The sequence below is a fragment of the Perissodus microlepis genome, chromosome 23 (genome assembly GCF_051167445.1).
Source record: "Perissodus microlepis isolate ML-2025 ecotype Zambia chromosome 23, ASM5116744v1, whole genome shotgun sequence".
Lineage (NCBI taxonomy): Eukaryota > Metazoa > Chordata > Actinopteri > Cichliformes > Cichlidae > Perissodus > Perissodus microlepis.
Window position 1 is genome coordinate 35,016,277 of NC_140482.1, and position 23,602 is coordinate 35,039,878.

Here is a 23,602-nt window from a genome sequence, read left to right on the forward strand (position 1 = left end):
ACCTGTTTTCACTCCTGCATAAAAGAAGAAAGAAGCCCAAGACTTGCTTATTCTCTCCTCCATGTGACCTAAAGCAGCGGTCCCCAACCCCCGGGCCTCGGACCGGTACCGGTCCGTGAGTCGTTTGGTACCGGGCCGCGAGAGTTGAGGCTCAGGTGTGAAATGTATAGTTTTCAGGGTTTTTATCGGTTTTCAGCGTTATTTTGTTATCGTTTTTATCGTTTACTCGGTTTTCCTTGGTCTTTTCACGTGTGTTATGAATAAATTTTCTTTTTTTCGGTACCGGTACCGGTACTAGTTTTATTTTGTTGTATTTATCCGCGACACCTTAAAGACCGGTCCATGAAAATATTGTCGGGCATAAACCGGTCCGTGGCGCAAAAAAGGTTGGGGACCGCTGACCTAAAGCAACATTAGCATTCAGGTCTCACCAATATGAAACCAACACCAAGATCCATTTTTGCCTTGATTGCCATCTGCTGAAGGAAATGTGCTTTCGGATCCTTTTCGCAAGAGTTTTAAATAAATGCCAAGTGCTGTCAAAATAGAAACCGATGAGAACGAAAAAAAAAAACAGTAGGCCGTAGGTCACACAACCAAAGTCATGAGGCCTAATAATAACTAAATCCTTGTTTCCTTGTAGATTCACTATTGCTACAACCAACTTTAAAAAAGCAGGTTACTATGGTTGAATGAGAATAACTTTATTTTTTTTACGCTTCTTCTAGAACACACAGTTACAACGCCACATGAAAGTTCATGTTGATCATACTTTATTCCAGCGAACAGACCCTACGCACTTCCATACAATCACAGTGCTCCACACGTGTATCCTGCTGGAGTTGCTTTGCGTGATTCTCAATCAACAAAACAAACTGGCTACTTATGCTTAACAGCCACTTTGTTAAGGAAAACTTTTAAATTGTTCCTTAACGCAAATCTTCAATCAGCCAAACACGTGACAGAAACTTACTGCATGTAGTTTTGGTACATAACCGGAAAGTCGATTCTTTTCATCTGGGCGCAGCGTTTTCAGTGGGAGGATTGTAAATACAAGAAATAGTGGAAAGCACAATACGTTTAATTAATAAATGCGCTGAAATCGCTATATTACAGACGCAGTTAAAAATGTATTCTTCGACGAGTAAAAAAATATTTAAACATGTTGTTTGTGTGTGCTGCAGCTTGTGAACTTAAAACAAAGACAATGGATATCAAGGATGTTGGTTAAATATGATTTTAATGTAATTTCTATATGAAGTCCCCCTCTTTACAAATACAGTATGGTGTTGTCTAACTGTGTAACAAACGACTGCATTGATCGTGGCTCAAGAGTTGGGAGTTCGCCTTGTAATCGGAAGGTTGCCGGTTCGAGTCCCGGCTTGGACAGTCTCGGTCGTTGTGTCCTTGGGCAAGACACTTCACCTACCGCCTACTGGTGGTGGTCAGAGGGCCCGGTGTCCGGCAGCCTCGCCTCTGTCAGTGCGCCCCAGGGTGGCTGTGGCTACAATGTAGCTTGCCATCACCAGTGTGTGAATGGGTGGATGACTAGATATGTAAAAGCGCTTTGGGGTCCTTAGGGACTAGTAAAGCAGCACTATATAAATACAGGCCATTTACCATATCATGAATTTGAAGATGCATTAAAAAAATTGATATTTTATAATCAAATAAAACAATATTAAGATATTCATAGAACAATTAATTAACCGGTTAATTAATTAATGTAATTCTGTAATTAATGTCACCTTAATAACCTGCAAATTTACAGGATCTCTTGATTACTGAATACAGACATTAAGTAATCTAACAACTGTGTTACAATTTGGGCATTTTAGTCATCATGATTATTCACAAAAAAAAGAAAAAAATATTTAGGCTTTTTCATGTAAGTTTGCAGTTCCTGGAACAGGCTGAAAATGGAGCAGTAATGGTGAAATGCAGTACTGACTAAACCTAACTAATGACTAATGTCCCTCCAATGCTGATCGGGTAGCTTTTTAATACTTGGAAATAAATTACAGCTGTAAAATAATCAAAGTATTAAGCTTTACTAGTGACACAGACTGGGCCTTTTTACAGGGTCAAATATATCAGTGGATCGGGTTCCATTACCTACCCAAAGATATCTGTTAAGGTTTGGAAAAAGAAACAGATAATCTGGGACAGTGCCAAAACATGTCAGGAAAGCAGGGCGCAGCTTATACCAAACCCAAATGACATTTACATTAGGACTGCTGCCTTGAAAAGAGGAAATGGATAAAGGTAATACCTGGAACTGATTAACATCAGATTGTGTCCCATTTTTGTATTTTTCCAGAACTTCAAACGTGTGATGAATGTAGTGCTTCATTTGATGAGGAGGGAGGAGGCTGTGTTTTGATGCTGGCATGGATTCAGGAGGGTTGAGGGAGATGATTGAGGGCTGTGTGTTATGCACTGCATCCACATGTTTCCTGGCCTGGTCACTTCTACTGGGACTCTCTGAATACTAAACTGCCTAGCTGCCTCGTAACCATAATTTCCTGGAGGACAGTCTACACTGAATTCCCTTCTGGAAAAGCTGGAATCAGAAACATTTTTCCATTTTTCTATCTCTGTTTATTTTCTAAATCCAAAGAGAGGTGATTGCTTTGAACTCTGGCCCACTCACAGACAAAGAGAAATGTTTTCATAGTTTAAAGCATTTCAGCAAAGGAGAGGAAAGAATGAGCAGTGTGTGGTTGTGTGGAAGAAAATATTTTACTGTATTTTGCAATTTTCCTGAAAAATTACAATATAATAATAATAATTAGTAGTAGTAGTAGTAGTGACTGCTAATTTGTCCACCATTAAACTGTTGTACTAAAATCTACAAAAGAGATATATGGATAAAATGTGAGCTTAATGGTATAAGACTTTCAGCTGTTTTCAGCTGTGACTTAATTAGGCACAGCTGTCCAACCATTCATTCAAGTGAATAATCAATCACATGGTAGCAGCCCATTGTACTCAGACATTTAAACATGTTTAAGACAGCCTACTGAAGTTCAAACTGAGCATCAGAATGTGGCAGAAAGCTGAGTTAAGTGACTTTGGTTGTTTGTGAATAAGAGAGGCTGGTCTGTGTATTTCAGTATGCAGAAGAGCATATCTTTATGCACAATATGTTGAATTTTGAATCAGATGGACCACAACAGCAGAAGACCACAATGTGTGGCAGTCCTGTCAGCTAGGACAGGAAACAGGAAACTGAAGGGCTAACAAGGGCTCAAAATCGGACAACAAAAGATTTGAAAAATGTTGCCTGGTTGATTTCTGCTGCCAAATTTTGACAGTAGGGTCAGAATTTGATCTAAATGCATTCATGGTTCAGGCTGGTTGGAGTGATGTAATGGCATGGGGGATATTTTCATGAAACACTCTGAGCTCCTTAGCACTTACTGAACGTCATTTAAGCACCATAGCCTTCCTGAGAATTGTTGCTGAACATGTCTGTTATGACCCGGTTTTGCTAGGGGACAGGGAAGATAGCATAAACGAGACCCTCACGAGGGAGATCAGTTAAGACAAAGTTTTATTTACAGAAAGAAACTCAGAACTGAAAACCAATAGCGACATTTACTACAAATAACTTGGCAAATAACCAATACAAAAATAACTTGCTCACGTATAAGTAGAAATTAAAGCTAGCCTCATGGGCTGTAACACGAATAAACGCTATTCAAACAAATTCCACACCTTAAACAGGGTTTCACAAGCTAGGCTCACAGACAGAAGCATGTGGGGCAAACTGCACATTCAGTTCAAAGCAGCAGCCCCTGAATGAAAGTTCTTCAGCCCTTTTGAAGGCACAGGTGTGCACAATTGGTTGCAGATTGGTCTCTCTCCCTGGAGGTGCAAACCACAGGTCCTCAGGCAGGCTGAGTGAGTCTGAGTGGATTGTCAAATTCGAATTTACATGCAGGAAAGCTGACACGGGTTCCCAGACAGCCAATCGTCTGTGGGTGTTGTCACGGTTGAATTTGCTTGAAGGAAGGCTGGTTCACTTCTTCCAAGGCCAGGGGCCATAACAATAATATCTATTCCCTTGTGATCACAGTGAACTATCTTAAGATAAGATATGATAACCTTTATTAGTCCCACATGTGGGAATTTTGCTGATGTCTCTTGATGGCTGCTTCCAGCACAATCTCACAAAAGTCAGATGAAATCAAACTGGTTTCTTAAACGTGACAGTGACAGTGTCCTGAAACTGCCTCAACAGTCACCAGATCTAACTCCAGTAGCTCTTTGATATGTGTTGAACCGGGAGATTGCCAACATAAATGGGCAGCTGACAAATCTGCAATAACTATGTGATGCTATCATGTCAGTATGGACCCAAATCTCTAAGGAATGTTTCTAGCACTTTGTTGAATCTATCCCAAAAAAAAGGGAGTGCTGAAGGTAAAAGGAAGACCACCTAGTAAGGTGTAATGAATCTATACTTTGAACCTGTATCCTGTGTTCAGGTTTTTGTCTTTCCTGGACAAAATATTACAAAACCTCATATCACAGGTGCATGGCTGCTTCTGTATGGCTGTCATGGTTCTGGGCCATTGACCCAGTATTTTGAGTTTTGTTCTGGATTTTTTGTTGATTTCTTTGAAGGCATAAGATAAATGATGTTTTATTTCTTAAGTATGTTATCTTCTTGTGCCTTTGAGTTAATTTTAGTTGATTTCTTGTTTAATGATGTTAGTTCCCCCTTTGTGTCCAGTCTATCTCTGGTTCATCTCTATGTCCTGTCATCAGTGTCCCCATGTTTGTTTACTTCCATAAGTTCACACACAATATAACTATATCACACATCCACAACAATCATGTACTGAAATAACCATTGCAAAATTTTTAAATGAATGACTGTAAATTAAACATTTACATTGGAATATGCCTTTGGACTATTTAACATAAATATGGCCCTAATACTTTCTTTTTAAATAAGCCTATGTATGGTATTCAACTGTATAGTATGTAGGATAATGTCTGTGCCATGAACAGGATAAAATTTGCAAGCTTTCAAACAATTAAACATCAAAACAAAGAAAATAAACATGAAGGAAAAAAACAGTTTAAAAAAAAAAGAAAAAAGTCAAGGTCAAATGTATTTCTATGGCACATTATATATATATCCCAACTAAAACTGTCACTAAAATTTCATAAAATAGAATACAACATTAATAAACAATGAATTAAATAATTTTTTTAAACCTTCTATGAACAAAAAACATACTGCTGTAATTGTTTCTATCCCGTATGCTGTTTTGTGTTTTCTTTTATTCTTTTTAGTGAAAAGCTCTAAATTGTTTAGGCAGCATTTGAGTTTTTGCTCTGTGGTCTCAAGGCACAGCAGGGATTTTAAAGGTCAGTGTCCCACAATTCAATACCGAACAAAATGTCCACAGAACAAACGTGCAGAGAGAGAGAGAGAGAGAACGAGCGAGAGCGTATGTGTGTTCATTATGCATTGTTGCTTGCTGCAGAAAACAATCTGCACACTGATGGCATCAGGGACAGAATTACACACAGGTCATGTGTAAAATCTATAAAAGAGCAGGCAACGCTCAGTGTGCGCACTGCACCAACCTTCAGGAAATGTTGACCTGTGAACAAGTGGCTTTCAAACCAGTCACTTTTTGTTGGCATGTGGCCTTTTTTGTATATTATTTCCTATTTCTATACTGCATGTACAATACCCTGTTATTTTGTTCACTAAGTAGTTTAAACTGCTGTATCTCAGCAGCTCTAAAAACATAGATATTCTCCCTAGGGCCGTTTTGGTCTTCCAGTGTGATGTAAATGCTAATTTTCAAAGATTTATAATCTGAAAAACATCATCTGTCAACAAAACTTTTTTTCATAGTTTTACAGGTGTTGTAAATGTGGTTGGAACAGGTACTTTTAATCTTTGTATCCAATATAGAAGATGATAGAAAATGGTTAACAGACAAAACGAGACAAAAAGAAGAGGGAGAATGGCAACGCACGGGGAGACTACAAACATGTAGCATGTTAGGTTAATTAAAGGACAATTTGACATGATAAGTAAAAGTATTCTTTCTTACCAATAATGAAGGACATGATTACATTTTGTAACAGTATCACACTGCTCAGTCCTACTAAAGGATCACTATGTTTAATTCTTAATTTTCCCATATGGCATTACTGACTTGAATTACATCGGTGACGTTACAAAAGAAAGATTTCACAAGAGTCCTGTGATATGATAAGTTCACCAAATGATTCACCAGTTTATAGAGCTAACTTGAAATAATCACATCCACTATTAGACACTCACATGGAAAAACCTTATGAATACAAACGCGCTCACACACACAAATGTTCACACCGGTGTACAACAGGTACTCACAGACACACATTATCTTGGTTGGCTTCTGCCTCTAAACCTATCATGCATTACTGCATGCTGCTCAGTAACATTCAGTATTTATTATTTACTGTTACTTGTGCTTATGTTGGTCGTTGCTCTGGTTTCCCTACAATGTTGTTTTCTTTGCTTGTTTTTATTTCAGCAGGTGACCCTCTTTTCCTCTATTTTCCTTTCCCTCTCCTTCTGTTAACTCTCTTCCCAACTTCTCTTTCCTTCGTCTTTCTCTTTCCTGTCCTCTGGTCCGGTCCATTCTAATTGTAATTGTAGAAAGAACTGTGACCTGACACACTGTTCCCGTGTTGCTTAATGGTTTTTATTGATTTCACACTCTTATACTGTTCTCCTGGTTTGGCACATATGTCCACCAGCTTTCCAGATGTCTCGCACTCTCTCGTCTCTGCTCTCCAACCGCACTATAAAAAGCGAGAAATTCAACTTGATTTTAATTAAATTAATATATCAAACATTATGCACTAAACCAAAAGAAACACACAAAAAAGATTAAATCAGTTGTTACATGTTGTTTCAGTTCAGGTTTGTGGGCATTCGTTTTTGCACAGCTCTCTTAAGGTCATGTTTCAGTGTTTCATTTTGATTCTAGAATATTTTGGTAAACACAGGAGTTCACAGTTGCCCTAATGACTGCAAGGTGCCCAGGTCCGTCTTCATGTTGGTCTCATCTCATCAAAAGACACTGTTCCAGAAGTCTTGTGGTTTATACAGATGTAACTGAACTAACCTGAACTGCAATGGCAAACTGTCCAAGCAAGCCATACTTTTTCAGCATTTTTCCAACTATGCTAACCCGCAGAGTCTGAGATGTAGCCCTTTGGTTTTTTGTTTCTCCGAGAATCACACGGTCTGGAATTGGGGTGAATTTGTGGAGACGTCCACTCCTGGAATGATTGTGCCACTGTGTTAAGACACATCTGGATGCTCCAGATCAAAAAACTTTTTTTTGTTATAGAAATGGTCACACTTGGTGATGAATGAAATTTGGATCAGTTTTCTCATAACTGTTGCCAGGATGTACTTTTTCACGATCCTGGGTCATTTGACCCAGCATTTTGAGTTTTAGCTTATTTTGATGTTTATGGTTTATGGTTTAAGATTCCCCTTGTGTCTCCTACCCCTGTGTTTAAATCTCCCTCGGCCTTCGTGTGTTTCATGTCTGCGTGGCTTATGTTGTCAAGTTCGTGTTGTCATGTCTGCCTCTCATTATGTTTCCTGTTTTATTTTGAAGAGATCTTGTGTTCCTATGTTCAATGTGTTTAGTTTTACTCTTCCATTGTACCATCATTATGTTCATTTGTGTCAGCTGTTTCCCCATGTGTTTCCACTTCCCCTGATCACCTCCTGTGTGTATTTAGTCTGTGTGTTTTCATTCAGTCGTGGTCAGGTTGTCTGCTATGTCCATGTCATGGCTCCAGGTTCTTCCATGTGTCCATGCCAGGTTTCCATGTTCAAGGTTTTTTCATGTTTTAATCTTAGTTCACCCAGCTTAGGTTATTGTTTAGTTTCAGCTTTGCCTTTTGTTCTGTACTATTTTGCCAGCCTTAACAAACAGCTGGATTTTGTCACTCTCAAGTCTTGTTTTGTCTCTTCGCATGACAAAACTCTTGGTTCCACCTCCTCACCCCACACAGTCTGCTTCGCAGCCAGACTGTGACAGAATTCCCTGTACAAGCCTACCACTTAACATACACACGTCGATATAGTCTTTTATATGCTGGAGTGGAATAAAGAAAGGAGAAGAGCATAGTCAGTTACACGAGTTTCTGTATCACGCTCATTGGTACAATGTCTGATATTTCTCTGATATTTTGGATTTCTTTGAGGGCTTTTTTCCAGGCTCAGAATGGGGTGACACAACTTGATCAGTCCAGATACAGTAAAGAAAATGAGTCTTTTATTATTTTAATCATTTTCTTAATCCTTTTGACTCTTATATTTGTAACAAGTGAATAAAATTACTAAATCATTAGTGAAGATCAACTGACATAAAAACAACATGAAAAACTTTGTCATTACAAGACTTCTGACTTTTGTCTCTGAACTGGAAAATTTCAGTTTTTCTTCCTCCTTTAATGCTTTCAAAATGTGCTCACAGGGTATTTATGAAAGCAACCCCAGCTTGGCGAGATATTTATGCAATCTTTTGGGGCCTAATGGAGGTCCAGCTCTTGGTACAGGAAAAAAAAAAGACAAGGACACTGAGGACAGAGAAGGGAGGGAGGCAGGAAACTGTCCACACTTCCTCGGGCAGGATACCGTGCTCCTCTAAGAGGCATCCTGGAATCTAATGCCTCAAAGACCTCGGCAAGTCTTTCATACAAACACTTACTTTTCCTGCTCTGCATCAAGAACTGAAGCTGCAAGGTCAGTTAAACGTCTTCAGTCATGCCCTTAAAATCACGTTTTATGAAACTGTGCAGTTTATGGAAAAAAACTGCTTTGGGTGAGAACTCCTACCACCTAAAGCATAAATGTAATACTTTATACCAGTGGTTCCCAAACTTTTTTTGCTGGGCCCCCCTTTGTTTAGAAGAAAAATGTTCTTGTATGTGCCTTTTTTCAACGTCAGGCTGTGCACCACGTTATTGTTTACATGAGATGAATTGCAGAAAGGCAGATAGAGACAAAATACTGTTAATCTTACTATCTTCAGGTTTTACCCGCTTACATACACACACGCAGTTACTGTCCCTCCATTTAGAAAGGCAGAGGCATCACGGTGTGATTATTTTACGTGTAGTTGTGTTTTTTTCCTGTGTAATAATATTCAACATTACTACCAATACATTTTTCAAAAAATGTCTCTCTGTGCAAAATGGGTTCAAAAACATAAACAACTGTGGGATACTGTTTGTCCGTGATTTGGAAAGGGGGAACAAATTGTGGCAGGATCAGCCTGATATTATTTGTATCCTGCTGTAACTTTACTGTATAAAGACTTAACATCTCCAAAATGTCAGGAGTAGTTAGTCATTACAAGAAGTGTTTGTGAACTAAAAATCAAGAATGTGGGATACTGTTTGTCCCTGATTTGGAAAGCCCAGCGCGTGCTCCCAATGCAGGGGAAACTAATGCTGTCGCAGAGACCTACATTGGCACTCGTGCAGGTGAAGCCAAAGGGAAGATATGCTTCACCAGATTTTCTAGTCTTTGGCTTGGATGGAAGTTGGTTTGGAAACATATTTGGCGATGCTTCATCTCCTGCTTTGCGTTTGTGTGGGAGCCCCGTCAAAAACCTGTCCATTATGTTAGCAGTGTCCAAGCGTTCTTTTTTTTCTTCTTCTTTTCATACCAGGACCCCCCTGCAATGGCTCTGCGCCCCCTCACTTTGGGAACCTCTGCTTTATACACATTAGATTTTATGCAATACTTCTTATCCACTAAATGTTTCACAGAACTGGTTAAAAAGTGCTTCATGGTTTCTCAAATGGCAACAGGTTTACAAAACTAACTTAGTTTGGCAATATGACATTCAGACTACTCCCTAACTGATATTCATATACAAATAAGATAAAATATACTGATATTCATCAGCAGGGGCTGCTGTGCATGTGTTTTGTCAAATTAATTTTGGATTGTTTATAAATCGTGCAATAAAGATCTTTGAAACTGTTTTTTTTTTTTCCATTTAGAATTCCAATGTATTTGTTTCCCTGGTACAATATAGTAGATAAACAGCAAAACCAATCTATACTGATTTTGGCCAGATTTGTAGCTTTGATCTATTTTATACAAACTCAGTTCCAAGGTGTTGGGTGCTGTGTAAAATGTAAATAAAAGAACATAATGCACATGTCTTCAATGCATATATTATTCGCTATAGAACACGGAAAAGGAGATCAAGTGTTTAAACTGGAGAAAATGTACCATTTTAAGAAAATTTTAGCTCATTTGGAATTTCAGAGTAACAACATGTCTCAAAAACTTGGGACAGGATCATTTTTAGTGCTGTGTAGCACTTCTTCTTAACAACAGTCTGTCTGGGAACTGAGGAGGCATGTTGCTATATATACCTTGATACAGGATTCTAGCTGCTCAACATCTAAGATTTTTTGTTTGATGATATTTCAAATGTTCTCGGTTGGTGAAAAATCAGAATTGCAGTCAGGCCAATTCAACACCCAGAATTTTTTACAACAAACCTATGTTGCTGTAATAGATGCAGTACGCTCTTTAGTATTGTTTTGCTGAAATATGCAACAAAAACAACATTCAGGTGGGAGCATTTGTTTTTCTAAAACCTGTATATACCTTTCAGCTTTGATGCCCTTTTGGATGTGCAAGCTGCCAGGTCCAGGCATTGGTGCACCACCATATTATCTGAGATGCAGGCTTTTCAACTGAGCTCTAAAGCCAGACTGTCCATCTCCTCTTTTGCCTGGAGGACGTGGTGTTATTTGTTTGGCTAAAACAATTGAAAATTTCAATTTTTCTGTGGGCCTGAAAATCATAGGCATTGAATATTGATTTTTGGCCTTGTCTCTTATGCAAAAACATTTCTTCAAATTCTGGGAATTGTTTGACAGTCTTCACAATTTTACATTGAAAAAGATTATTCTCAAAATATTCCACAATTTTTATATTCAGCTTTTTGCAGAAAGGCAAACCACTGCCCATCTGTTCTGAGGTGCTCTTTTTATACTCAGTCATGTTACTGAGATATTGCAAGTTACCAAAATCAGTTGCAAACATGTTGCAACATTTTTCTTAAAATTGTAAATTTTCTCAGTTTAAACATTTGATCTTTTCTGTGTTCTATTGTAAATAAAATATGGGTTTGTAAGATTTGAAAATCGTTGTTTTCTGTTTTTATTCACATTTTACAGGGTTGGGTTTTTGTTTTTGTTTTTTCTAATTGAGTTTGTTCTTTATTTTTATATAGACAACTTCTGTATTAGCGTTGCTGTTTATTTATCAGTCAGTCAATCAAAAAAATAAAATGATGAAATCTTTGCCCCAAATACCTGCTTAGCACATTACTAAACATTTCCTGTTCAAAATAAAACTTCCCCTTACACAAACATAAACATTTTTGGACTCCGTTTACATGGCCAGACCTCTATTTTCGGGGGGTGTATGGGGAAAGATTCAAATGCTGCCCTCTGCTGTGCGAACGTTAAATGGGTCGTAATGCTCACTTCAAAACCGTGCGTGCCGAATAAAATAAATGCAAAAATACTTTGCAATTAAATAAATATATAGATGTTTAAATAATTAAATTGATTAATTAAATCAATACATACATTTACTGTGCTATAATGAAATAACCGGTTGCTATTCCCTGTTATTGCATCTCATCCGGAACCTTAGCGATAGGTTTTACCGGCGGCTTCTTTTCCGTGTTGCACAAAATAATAACTGCAGACCCGCACAGCTTCAAAACGATGTGGAGCTCAGTAGGGTTGAGTGTGATTAACGTTGTGTGGTCTTCTCTGGCTTTGTGCTTCCTCGTTGCTTTTTGTGCCCACAAAGTGTCGCGACTGTTGCCGGGAAGATTTGACACGTGTCCCGCTTACGTTTTATTTCAGGACCTTATTCGTTACGGAAAAACTAAACAGAGCTTAAAGCGAGACGACTGGCTGCGGGTTTTTGACGTCCCAAAAAGGTGACGGTGAATGACAGAACTTTACTGTAATGTATTTTATATCCTACTATATCTAACCGAACATTTAGGTGGTTTTGAATCATTATTTACTTTTTAAATATTTAAACGTGGGATGCTTTTCCCCTTCCAGGTGGTTCTGGCACTTCTATGCAGTCTCTGTTGGCTGGAATGGTCTTCTTCTGGTCTTGTACCTCAGCTTTATATTTCAGCATCAGTCATACCCTTTGTGGTTGAGCGACTTTTTAGACATTTTGACTGGTGCACACAGCAGTGACAGTCAAGGTAAGCTAAAGAAAAAAATGGTTGTTTTTCTGTTTAATTCATTTTTGTGTTTGATGTTAGTGTTGTCTGTAGTCCCACAGCTTTCCACCGTCCTGGTGCAGCTGCTGCTGTGGGTCCACTCCCTCAGGAGGCTGCTGGAGTGCCTGTTTGTCAGCGTTTTCTCTGATGGGGCGATGCACTTGGTACAATATATGTTCGGCCTGGGGTATTACATCATGTTAGGGTTGACGATCCTCTGCTGTGATCGTATGGAAAAAGGTTTGAGTTGGTGCTTTCTGTGTGCTTCTATGTGTATAATTCCCTGGTTCATCTGCTTTGTGGTACTGATGCTTCCACCATTTCTTTTAGAGAGAAGCTCCCTCCTCTCTCAGCTGGACTGGCTGCTTGTTGCTGGGTTTTTACTCTTCATTTGGGCCTCGTGGCTGCAGCATCAGTCTATAGTCCTGCTGGCCAGACTTCGCACTGGAAAGTCAGGTAAACCTAGGAAACTCTCTGTCTCTCTGTTTTGTTTTTTTGTTTCTTTGTTTTTGTTTTTGTTTTTTGCTGCCTCCAGCATTATTGCTATGACTGAGAATTTGCATATTAATGATCAAGGAACTAACAGCTTGAAGTTAACTTCCTCTGCTGTCTGTTTTCTGTTTATGTGTTAACCATAAAGCACATGGGTCATCCCATCTCCAAATTGCCTTTAGCTCAACCAGCTTATATTTTCCTAAAGAACGTATGGTCCAAAGTTAGGATACATGTAATGATTTTTGTTAAATTTTAGATTTATGTATCAAATACTTTTCAAAACCTATATTTTTGAAAAATGGCCAATTGACCCACTTTCAGCATTTTTTATTTGATTTTTTTATTTTTGCTTTTTGAAAACCGAGGCCATGTTTAAGCATGAATATTTCAAAAAACATTAGCTAAAGGAGGCTAAAAAGCTGCAGAGAGCTGAGTGGAACTGCAGAGCTGGGAGATAATTCTCTGTGGGTTTGGCGCCGTGAGTGAGACATTTCACAACAGACAGTAATTTGATCAGTTGTTAATTAGCACAGCTTTAACCTGATACACACTGGAAATGGTAAACCAGTCTATGTAAACGTTGAAAGTTGCTGATGTCACTTTTTCTTGTTTTTTGTCGTGTCATGCAGGAACAGTGGAAACGCTGACTCACAGAGTGCCAAAGGGAGGTTGGTTTGAGCTGGTTTCTTGTCCCCATTACTTTGCTGAGCTGCTGATCTACATCTCGTTGAGCTTTGTTTTCAGAGGCTTCTCTTTCACCTGGTGGCTTGTGGTACTGTATGTGCTCTTCAACCAAGCACTGGCAGGACAGCTTTGTCATGACCTTTACATTAGCAAATACAAGTCATACCCAAGGCATAGAAGAGCATTTATACCCTTTGTGCTATGAATACTCAGACACTGTATTGGTCTTTTTGTGGTAATAAATGGGAACTGTAAAGAAAACTGCCAGAGATGTCGGAGGAGCAGAAACCTTACGAGCAAAAGCCATCTTTTTCTAAACGTTCTTTCAAACCTCCAAATTTAACTAATCGGCTTGACAGCTAAGAGGCCAACACTGTGTTTGATTTCTGGCAGAAGACTCTAGAGGTGAGAACTTTCTCCGACTGATGTGAAGACACTGTGAGGAACATTGCTGGAATTCATTTGTGCATTACATTAAGAACTTGTTTTTCTTACGATTAAGTACTTAAAAATCTTTTGCTTCCTTTTACAGTATGCCAACCTCTCGAGTTATAACTGGTAATGTAATCTCTAAATGTTTATGTGAAAAAGAAACCTGCAAAACACTGTGGTGTTGAATATTTTTCTTTTATAGCAAAACAGAATGTATTGTATTAATACCGGAACGACAAGGAGTTTTACTTTAAAACGAAAAGTAACATGACATGGACTTGTTGTAATGAATAAAGAAACTTTATTCAACAAAAAGTATTATTGTTGTTTAAAGAGGCACAAACATGGGGACGTTACTTTCAGGAGGGAAATCAAGTCATAAACCAATCGGGTGTGGTGGTTCAATCCTCAGGTACACTAGTTTGCATGATGTATTCATTATCCTTTAGATACTGGACCACAAATTGCCCCTGATTCATTCACAAGAACTCCACTTACTACGTTCACGCTGCAGGTCTTAATGCTCAATTCCGATTTTTTGATCAAATCCGATTTTTTTGTCTGCTTGTTCACACTACAAATAAAACGTGACAGCAAACGCGCTCTAGTGTGAACCCTCAAAGCGGCCCGCATGCACAAAAGAAGACGTCACACACAACGCGCTCTGTTTAGACCCAGATCAAACAGTATTGTTTGACTGATGGCCCTTAATATAAAGACTTGTTTCGGACTTTACGTTTCCCAATTTTGCTTTAAGTTATAACGTTATTGTGTTATTTACAAATGGCCTAATAATGATCCTTATTTCTGTTTTTAGAGAGGAGCGGTGCTTCAAATGATAGTTGGAAATTTCTGTCAGAATCTGCAGATTATACAGTACAAATAAAATGTTCACGTTTCTCCAACGTTGTCTTCCCAACAGGTTCACTAACATCTACACTGGATGGCCCGGAAGCGTTCGCGATGTCTTCTCGGGCGCTGATAATTGGCGTCTGTCTTGTGTCAGTGTCGTAAAAGACGGATTTAATGCGACATGACCATTCAAACAGCAGTCGCTTTCTAAAACATCAGATATGTATCGAATTCAGTGCCGCATACGAAAGTGAGTCCGATCGGATTCGACAATATCGGATTTGTGGCTTTCACACTGTCATACCATGATCGGATATGGGTCGCATAGGGTCAAAAAAAGTCGGATTTGATGCGCTTTCGCCTGCAGTGTGAACGTTGATTCCACTAGATGGCGATGTTTATAATCGTCAATCTTTGCTCAGAAAACTAATCGTTCACACATATGGTAAATATACCATAAAAAAGGTACATATACCATATTAAACTGTTTTATGACTTGTAGTAAAGAACAATTTTATTTTCTTTGAAAGGTCTGCAGAAAACTGGAGTAATTTCCAGCTACGTTGCTAAGTGTTTATTGTCACGTTCAGAGGTGGGAAGTAAGAAAATACAAATGCTAAGTTACTGTACTTAAGTAGAATTTTCAGGGTTTTGTACTTCCCTTGAGTAGTTGTCTTTCTGACAACTTTTTACTTTTACTCCCTAGATTTTTAAACAAATATCCATATTTTCTACTACTTACACAGCGGAGAGTTATTATTTTAACCTTCAAACATTCATACTCGTGTATTAATCACCAGGTAAAAAGAGAAGAAAGAGGCAAAACCTTACGCCAAAGTCAGGGGATGAAATTGCATTACTTATTGCTTGCACTACTAAAGAGTAGCGAGGAGCATGAAGGGAGTAATATTGTGGCAGGTAATTTCAAATGCAGCATTTCTGTCAGCTTAACAAACATCAGCAAACTCACAAACTGTTTGTGTGCTGCTGTATTTCACGGGGAGAGAAAAGTAAGAGAGCAAACTTCACTCAGAGATGGAGAAACATAAGAACAGGATAGGACAAAGAAAGGTTATATGTAAAGGCAAGGACTGCTTATGAACTGGAAATGTAAGTTCTTATGTTTCTACATCAGATATTGGGCACTGTACATTTGACATTGTGCTTTTTCATATTGTGAAACCTGCTGGAAAAGAAGCTGAGGTAGAATAACTTATCTAATGGTTGTATGAAAATAAGCTGCAGGTTAATGTTGTATAAACAGGCTAGTTTGCTGTGCTGTGATGGATCCTCCCAGTTCTCCCACCTGCCAAATTCCATTTTAACCTCTTCCTATTTTCCTGTTTTGAGGCAAAGTCACTCACTACAATGTAGGCAACAGAACATGGATATATTTTTTATGTTCCTCTTTTTCTCTGCTCTTGTTTTACTTAACTGATTAAAGCTGAGTAACTTTATTAGAATTACAATTTGGACTGAAATAAAGTTTGTATTTGTATGTACTAATATTATTTTATTATCACAATAATATAACAAGGTTAAGTTGTATTTACTTTAATTTGAGTAAAGACTTTTAATAAGTACTTCTACTTAAGTAGAGAATATCTGTGCTTTTGCCACCTCTGGTCACGTTCTTTATTTCCTATTTATCCCTATAAAAGGCTGATGGAGTACTGTCCTCATTCCACTGGGCAGGCGGGCGTGCTGGACATCAAAGTTTGTGAATGTTAAGGCGACATAGGACTTTCAAATTGATAACATAGCATCATCTACTAAAAACTCAGATGAGTTCGAATCTCAGCGACCTCAAAGTCAAGGTCAGAGGTCAAGTTTTCTAAAAGTCTTTGTAATGCCACAACTCAAGAAGGAAGTCACCTAGGATTTTAAAACTGAGGAGGCTACTAGGAGGCTGAGGGGCAGCAGTGAAGGCTGCCAGTATTTTTTTTCTTTTCCCTTTAATTTTATTTAATGTTTATTCTGCTTATCCCAAATTTATTATTTGCCAAGGAAATTTTCTGCTCAAAGTAAATAATATTATTACTAATAATAATATATTTTTAAAGTAAATGGGCTGATATTTAGAGGGGCAAACACTCATTATTGTTAGGATTAGAATAGTAATTTTACATAAAAATATATAAAGAGAAAATTTGTAACTAATAAACAGAAGGCCCTTTTTCAAGTTTTTTTTTTCAATGCAAAACTATTGAAAGAAAACAATAAAACTATATTTAAATAGCATTATGATCGACAATGAGATTGTCCATTCACTGAGCACTTCGCTGTGTGCGTCAGCTTACATATCACGTCATTCATTTGAACGTCCAATCATCTGTTTGCGTTGCTCCTCTTTGCGGCAGCACGGTTCTACTTCCCCCATGAGTTGAGTTGGCCCGGTCGGTCTGTCTGATCGTGACGTGTGTTACCTCAAATTGTATAGGTTACTAAATATGAAGTTATACGGTTTTGTTGCAGATAACATGCAGTGATACGAGGGAGAGAAATTAGCGCGCAAATTGAGTCGTGTAGGTGTTTCGGAAGAAGTAATAATGCCTCGCGCGGCTGGCAGAAGAGATGGTGGGGCTAGCAGAAATGTGATGTGTGTCTTGTTTCCGCTCACCGCCGTGTTTTTGTTTTTGTCGGTCGGTGTTACTGCTATTCAAGAGGAGCAAAAAGCTGTCCCGGAACAGCCCCCACAAGAGGTGAAAGGTTTTGCTTCATTGTCACTAATTAAGTGTTTTATCGTCATGTGTAGGAAGCGGTCTTTGACGCGCTTCTTCCTCGCGCCCCGGGCTAGCCGAGCTCGTGCTAACTGATAGGTCTCGCAGAGTTCCAGGTGTAACGTTAGCAGAAGTGGACAAAGTTACACTTGAATTTTTTAATCGTGAAGAAATTGCTTTAAAGTTAAGGTGACAGTCATTTGGGTGTCACAACGAGAAGATCGTCATGTCCCCGCCACCTTCACCTGCTTCCAAGGTGCATGGAGAGGATAAAAGAATTCACAAAGCAGGAACTCCAGCAACATTTGAGGGAAGATGAACAACTTTAATAATAGACCAACGCGTTTCGGCTTGTTACAGCCAACAAGGGCAAACTTGAATACCTCATACTGATTTTTATTACAAACTGTGTGTAATTCAGCTGACAGTCACTGTGTGCATTTCCTTTGCAGAAAGTCTCCAGTGCCCAGCCACCGGGCCCAGTGGTTTCTGAAGATGTCTCCACCAAAGGGAACCTGGGCTTCATTCATGCCTTTGCTGCCTCTTTATCTGTCATCATTGTCTCTGAGTTGGGAGACAAGACCTTTTTCATTGCTGCTATCATGGCCATGCGCTACAACCGCCTCACCGTGCTGGCCGGGGCTATGCTGGCCTTAGGATTCATGACTTGTCTTTCTGGTTTGTAAAACTTTGGATTTGGCCTTGACTGTTTTTTGGCATTACCCTTCGATCAGATCTTGAGAAATAACAAATACGCATTGGTTTTTTTTTTCTTTCCCACATCATAGTACTGTTTGGCTATGCCACTACCATCATCCCAAGAATCTACACATACTATGTATCCACTGCTCTGTTTGCCATCTTCGGTATTCGCATGCTTAGAGAGGGGCTAAAAATGAGTCCAGATGAAGGTCAGGAGGAGCTGGAGGAGGTGCAGGCAGAGATCAAGAAGAAGGACGAAGAGGCAAGTTAACTTGATACTAAACTATCTAGAAAAACACCATCATTTTTTAATATCCAGTAGTACAACTCCAGTCCACATACATAATTTACATATTCAGCAATAGAAACCCCTCCTGAGTGGGTCCAGTTACTAACTGCTGACACCATTTTGCTTAGTAATTAGTGATTCGCAAATGGCTCATATTACTTAATCACCCAGAAGACCTAGTTACATTTTGCTGCTGCTGATGTGAGTTTTTGTTGTGTGGAAATTCTGTTTCTATCATCAGGCTATATGAGCATATGAGCACTTTAAAGATGCCTGAGGCTGTCTTATTGAATGGCACCATTATGAACTGTAATCGAAGTGCTGTACTGTAGACTAAATCAAAAAAAAAAAACAGATGGCTAATTGAACCTCTTAGCAATAGTGACAGTTTGTCATACAAAGTCAAGCTTAATCCCGTGCAGATGCTGTCTATGCATCTGCACGGGATGCATTCTAAGGTGTACTTGTAGAGGACATAAATCTACATCCTCTTGATCAAAACAAATCCGTTATAAGGAATATAGTTGGACCATCCACAGAGGACCTCATGACAAAATTTTGATCAAAGTATAGCACCCTTGTAAGTGAACCCTGCCTCTTGCAGGTACTGAGCCGTGAAAGTACTCTATTGGGTTGTCTTTCAAACCTCTTGCCTTGTTGTCTGTGCAGCTCCAGCGGACTAAGCTCGCTAATGGGACTGCAGATGTGGAGGCTGGAACAGGGACTGCTGTTCCTCAGGGAAAGTGGCACAGCTTCATCTCACCCATCTTCATCCAATCCCTCACTCTCACTTTCCTCGCAGAGTGGGGGGACCGATCGCAGCTAACTACAATTATTCTAGCTGCCCGGGAGGTTTGTGACTTTCACTGTTAGACAGCTGCTGTTTAATGCTTTGTAATATATTTTACAATAAATAGAGGCCATACATTTTCACTTTGATTGGCTGTTTGTTTCTTTTAGTCGCTGCTGTATTAATACACTGGTAATATTTAAGAAAAGAGTTAAAAAAAAAAAAAAAAAGGCATATAAACTGTTTTTGTTTTTTATTCGTAGGATCCATTTGGAGTCGCAGTGGGCGGCACCATTGGACACTGTCTGTGCACAGGTCTGGCTGTGATAGGAGGGAGAATGATTGCCCAGAAGATATCGGTTAGAACAGGTAAGATGGCCTAAATTGTGCAATTTTTTATTTATTTATTTTTTTTAATTAAAAAAAAAAGACAGGTAGGAGAAGTGGGTTCCTATTCTCCTGGGAGAATTCCTCTGGAGGCAGCTCTGTTTACACACAATAATTATCAAAATATTTGTAGACAATCCTGTTAAGGTTTGATGGATTAGGTGGATCAGATTTAAAAACAAACAGAGAGAGAAAACAGCGATCTACTGTTAAACTAATTATTATTTTGCCCAAAAATGGTACACACACAATTTACAGCCCACGTTTTACAATGATTGAAATGCATTTTTATTTTTAAAAAAATCAAGTAGGTATTTGTAGAGTGCAGTCTAAAAATAAAAAGTAAAGTAAAAACTTTCAAAGTAGAGCTGTAATGACTCATTGAATAATTCAAATAACCAGACGATTAAAAAAAAAAAAAAAAAAATCTTCGACACAAATTTTCTCCTTTGTTTAACACACGGCTGTGTGGCGCTCAGTCATCTCCATGTAAACATGAGCGTTTCACCACTAACACTTTCATTAGAAACGTATCTAGGAGCAGGCATGTGAATAAAATATGTCAGTATTAGGCCCATGTTTTTCAACAAGAGTATAATAACACAACAGCAGCAGTGATGATGATGATGACGTTTAACATGGAGTCTGTCTACACGCACGGTGAAGAGCAAAGAGGGGGAGCCGTTACTGAGATGGTGACCTCAGAGTGAAAGAAAACGTTTTTCTAGTGTCCAAAACAGCAGCGCTGTTCTTGTGGTCACCATTAAAACCTTTACTGGGAAAAAGCTAATGGGAGTCTTCATCAAACCATCCAATCAACGAACTCCAACCTTTTGTTTTATACAGTGAAAATCTATAGTAAAGCTACAGAAGTTGCATTAAAATATCCAAATGAGCTGTTAACTTGGCCTGATACCATGTTTAAAATTAGGCAGCTGGCTGAAGCCTGACGAAAGCCGTCCCATTTTGTATCATAATGATACCTGAAACAAGCAGGAGGGAGTCTAAAGGAGGTCATGGGGTGTTTAGACAATATTTCAAGGCTTTCACAAATTTGTCTTTCAGATTTAAAGTGAAATTAAATATGAATAAAACTGTTAATATGTAAAAAAAATATATATATAAAGTTTGCTGACCTGTGGCTGTTAAGTCGGACACTGACTTATTATTAACATGTCATTATTAACATCTGCACCATCATAACGTCTTGTTTTCAGCAGCACGAAAATTTTGCATAATAGCACAGGACAGACTTCAGCCAACACATAGTCCTTTAAAGGCTTACAGATACAACCCCATTCATTCACTAACACACTCAAACATGCAGACACACACAGATGCAGACAAACACATACACATGAAACCTACCTCATCCAGAGGATAAAATATTACTAATTAAAGGGTTTAGGTGTTTTTTGAAAGATCCAGTATGCAGTTATATAAAATGGAAACACACGAGCAGTATATTTTGAAAGAACTGTGGTGGGGGGTTTCCCCCTCTTTTGAATATTTATTATTGCTCATTAATAAGTTCTTATCTGATTGCTCAGTTAATCGATGGACTAATCAATAGAATACTCAATTACTAAATGAATCCTTATTTGCAGACCTATTTCAAAGTCACTTTTAGTTTGGATTCTGAACCATTGACACTCCTATTTCTAAGACTTCAGTCTGCTGCCTCCACCTAATATGATTCAATTAAAATTTTCTTAACATGGTCGGTGAAGAAATTGGACCATTTGTCCTCCCCTAACTTCCCTCACAGGAATGCTGAGACTCCTGGGAGTCCTTCCTAGTGATGCAATGCTGTAATCATTTGGTTTTACCATCATGAAAATTACTGGTGAATTCACATTTGCTACAAAAACCTCAAGATGACCCGTGATGGGGCTTCACAGAAAGATTCAGTAGTTTGTTCATATAGCTACATCAGATTTAAAAGATCAAAAAAATAAAAAAAATGAAACCAATTTAGTGTCAAATAAATCTGTGCCTTGTTTAATCTGAAAATGTTTGCTTAACTGACATTTTGTTTTCTTGTTTTGTTTCTGTAGTTACAATCATTGGAGGAATTGTTTTTCTGGCATTTGCCTTGTCTGCCCTGTTCATCACACCAGAAACTGGACCTTAAATTGGAGGAAAGACTTTCAGGTTCACTCTGTAAATACTTGTAACATTTGATCAAGTTGCTGTAGATGCATTTTAGTTTCGACCCTCTAAGTCTAAAGGACTCAACAAAGAGTTGGAGTCCTGTCTTCCTTTCCTTGAACGTCTCTGTTCCTTTGTGATCTGTGAATCAGTTGGATTTCTCAGAGGTTAATTAACAACCTGTAGGTGGCATCCAAACCTCATGGGAAATGTGTTTGTTGACTGCTTACAAGGTGTGTTTCATCTTCATCTCGTCTAATGAAGGAAAGACTGAATCACAGAGGCCTGATTAACAGGTGCGAGCTTAGAAAGGAGGGAGGACTTTGTCACACTCTTTAAAACTTGTATTCTTTTCACACGGTGTGTGAGAGAAAACGAGATTGTTACTGATTGCTGCCCTATAACGTTCTACAGGTGGCTCGGAAACTGAAGCCAACTTTCCTCATAGTAACATCTCAGCAAAGGAACTTAGTCTATTTAAAAAGTCTTTTCCGTTTTTAATGTCTATTTTAAATGTTAAGAATGAGCCCCTTTGCTGTCAGGTGACTTTTGGCAGAATATGAGCCGCCAGTTTCCTCCCAAGTACAGCAGTTGAGGCTGGTGTTACTGTTGTTTCCACCATCTGTTACTAGCTTCTTCTTCTTCTTCTTCTTCTTCTTCTTCTTTTTTTTTTTTTTTTTTTTTTTAAACACACACCTTACAGAGGTGTATGTGAGAGTGCATTCAGATTCTCTGTCAGATTGGACCAGTGTGCAAATGGCACAGCTAACATCACACACTATCCAGATAGCTCCCCTGCAGTTACCACACATTATTTCCAACGGTGTGAACATGTCTCAAGTACTATTTACTGCTGCTACATGTCAGATGTGGGACAGCTGTAGAGCATATCCCCGTCTGGTGTTCTGCAGATTGTCAAAGAGCTTGTTTACTTCAGAGGAAAAATACTAAAACCAGAACCAGCTGCACATTTATAGCAACAGTTTCTGTGATCTGACTTACACTGAGATTTTTTTTTATTTTTCTTTTGTAAATACAAGATTTTTTTTTTCCCCTAGTTTCACATAAGAGCAGTCCTTTACAGAGACCTGAACCACTAGAATACCTCTACTTACCTGTATTTGAATGTCAGCATCCTGGGTTTATCTACAGTTCACGGGAACCTCTTCAGAAATGATAATCGTATTTACTCATAATGGTATCAGACGGTAACGGTGGACAAGACGTGGGATTAGGTTGAAGAAAGGGCCGGGAGTCACCCTGACAGGTTGAGTCTTCCTCTGCGATTAAAGCCATTTCCAGCACGAACCTCACAGTTACTGAGACAGATTGTAAAGAGGACTACATCAGGTACAAAAATTATTTATCCTACACAAGACTTGCAGTAGAAGCCACTTCTCTTAGCTGTGTTGGATCTGCGGTGACAGCTCGACCGAACTTAATTTAGACCTAAATTTCACCCTTCATTTTTAAATGGTACGTATTTATTTAGCTTCCTTTTCTTTTTCCTTTCTAGGCATATGTATTGACAAAGGGTGGATGATATTACTGTACAAGCAATGGAAATATTTTTTTAAGTGAACAGGCTAAAGCTGTGTTGTCAATATTTGACAGGCTGTGAACTACTTCTGTTTGTAATACAGGTTCTTTGAAATGCCTATGTCTTTAAAAAAAAAAAGATCAATAAAAAAGTTTCATGTGTTGTCTGATTTCTAAACTAACATTTAGTGCCGTGTTTGAGTTGAGTGGTGAGGAGGAATACAGAGAG

At 38.6% G+C, this 23,602-nt stretch overlaps 2 protein-coding genes across 2 annotated transcripts; both read left to right on the forward strand.

Moving 5' to 3' along the window:
* The first annotated feature begins 11,758 nt into the window (after nucleotides 1-11,758).
* srd5a3 (steroid 5 alpha-reductase 3) lies at nucleotides 11,759-14,258 on the forward strand. The gene is made up of 5 exons (XM_084922628.1): nucleotides 11,759-12,032; nucleotides 12,163-12,314; nucleotides 12,387-12,572; nucleotides 12,663-12,788; nucleotides 13,457-14,258. Exons 1-5 carry the CDS (start codon nucleotides 11,812-11,814, stop codon nucleotides 13,714-13,716), a joined length of 945 nt encoding a protein of 314 aa, XP_084778754.1. The 5' UTR covers nucleotides 11,759-11,811; the 3' UTR covers nucleotides 13,717-14,258.
* Nucleotides 14,259-17,142: 2,884 nt separating this feature from the next.
* tmem165 (transmembrane protein 165) lies at nucleotides 17,143-23,555 on the forward strand. The gene is made up of 6 exons (XM_084920548.1): nucleotides 17,143-17,497; nucleotides 17,968-18,193; nucleotides 18,304-18,479; nucleotides 19,176-19,358; nucleotides 19,560-19,665; nucleotides 21,741-23,555. The coding sequence occupies exons 1-6, from the start codon at nucleotides 17,345-17,347 to the stop codon at nucleotides 21,815-21,817; spliced, it is 921 nt and encodes a 306-aa protein (XP_084776674.1). The 5' UTR covers nucleotides 17,143-17,344; the 3' UTR covers nucleotides 21,818-23,555.
* Nucleotides 23,556-23,602: the final 47 nt, after the last annotated feature.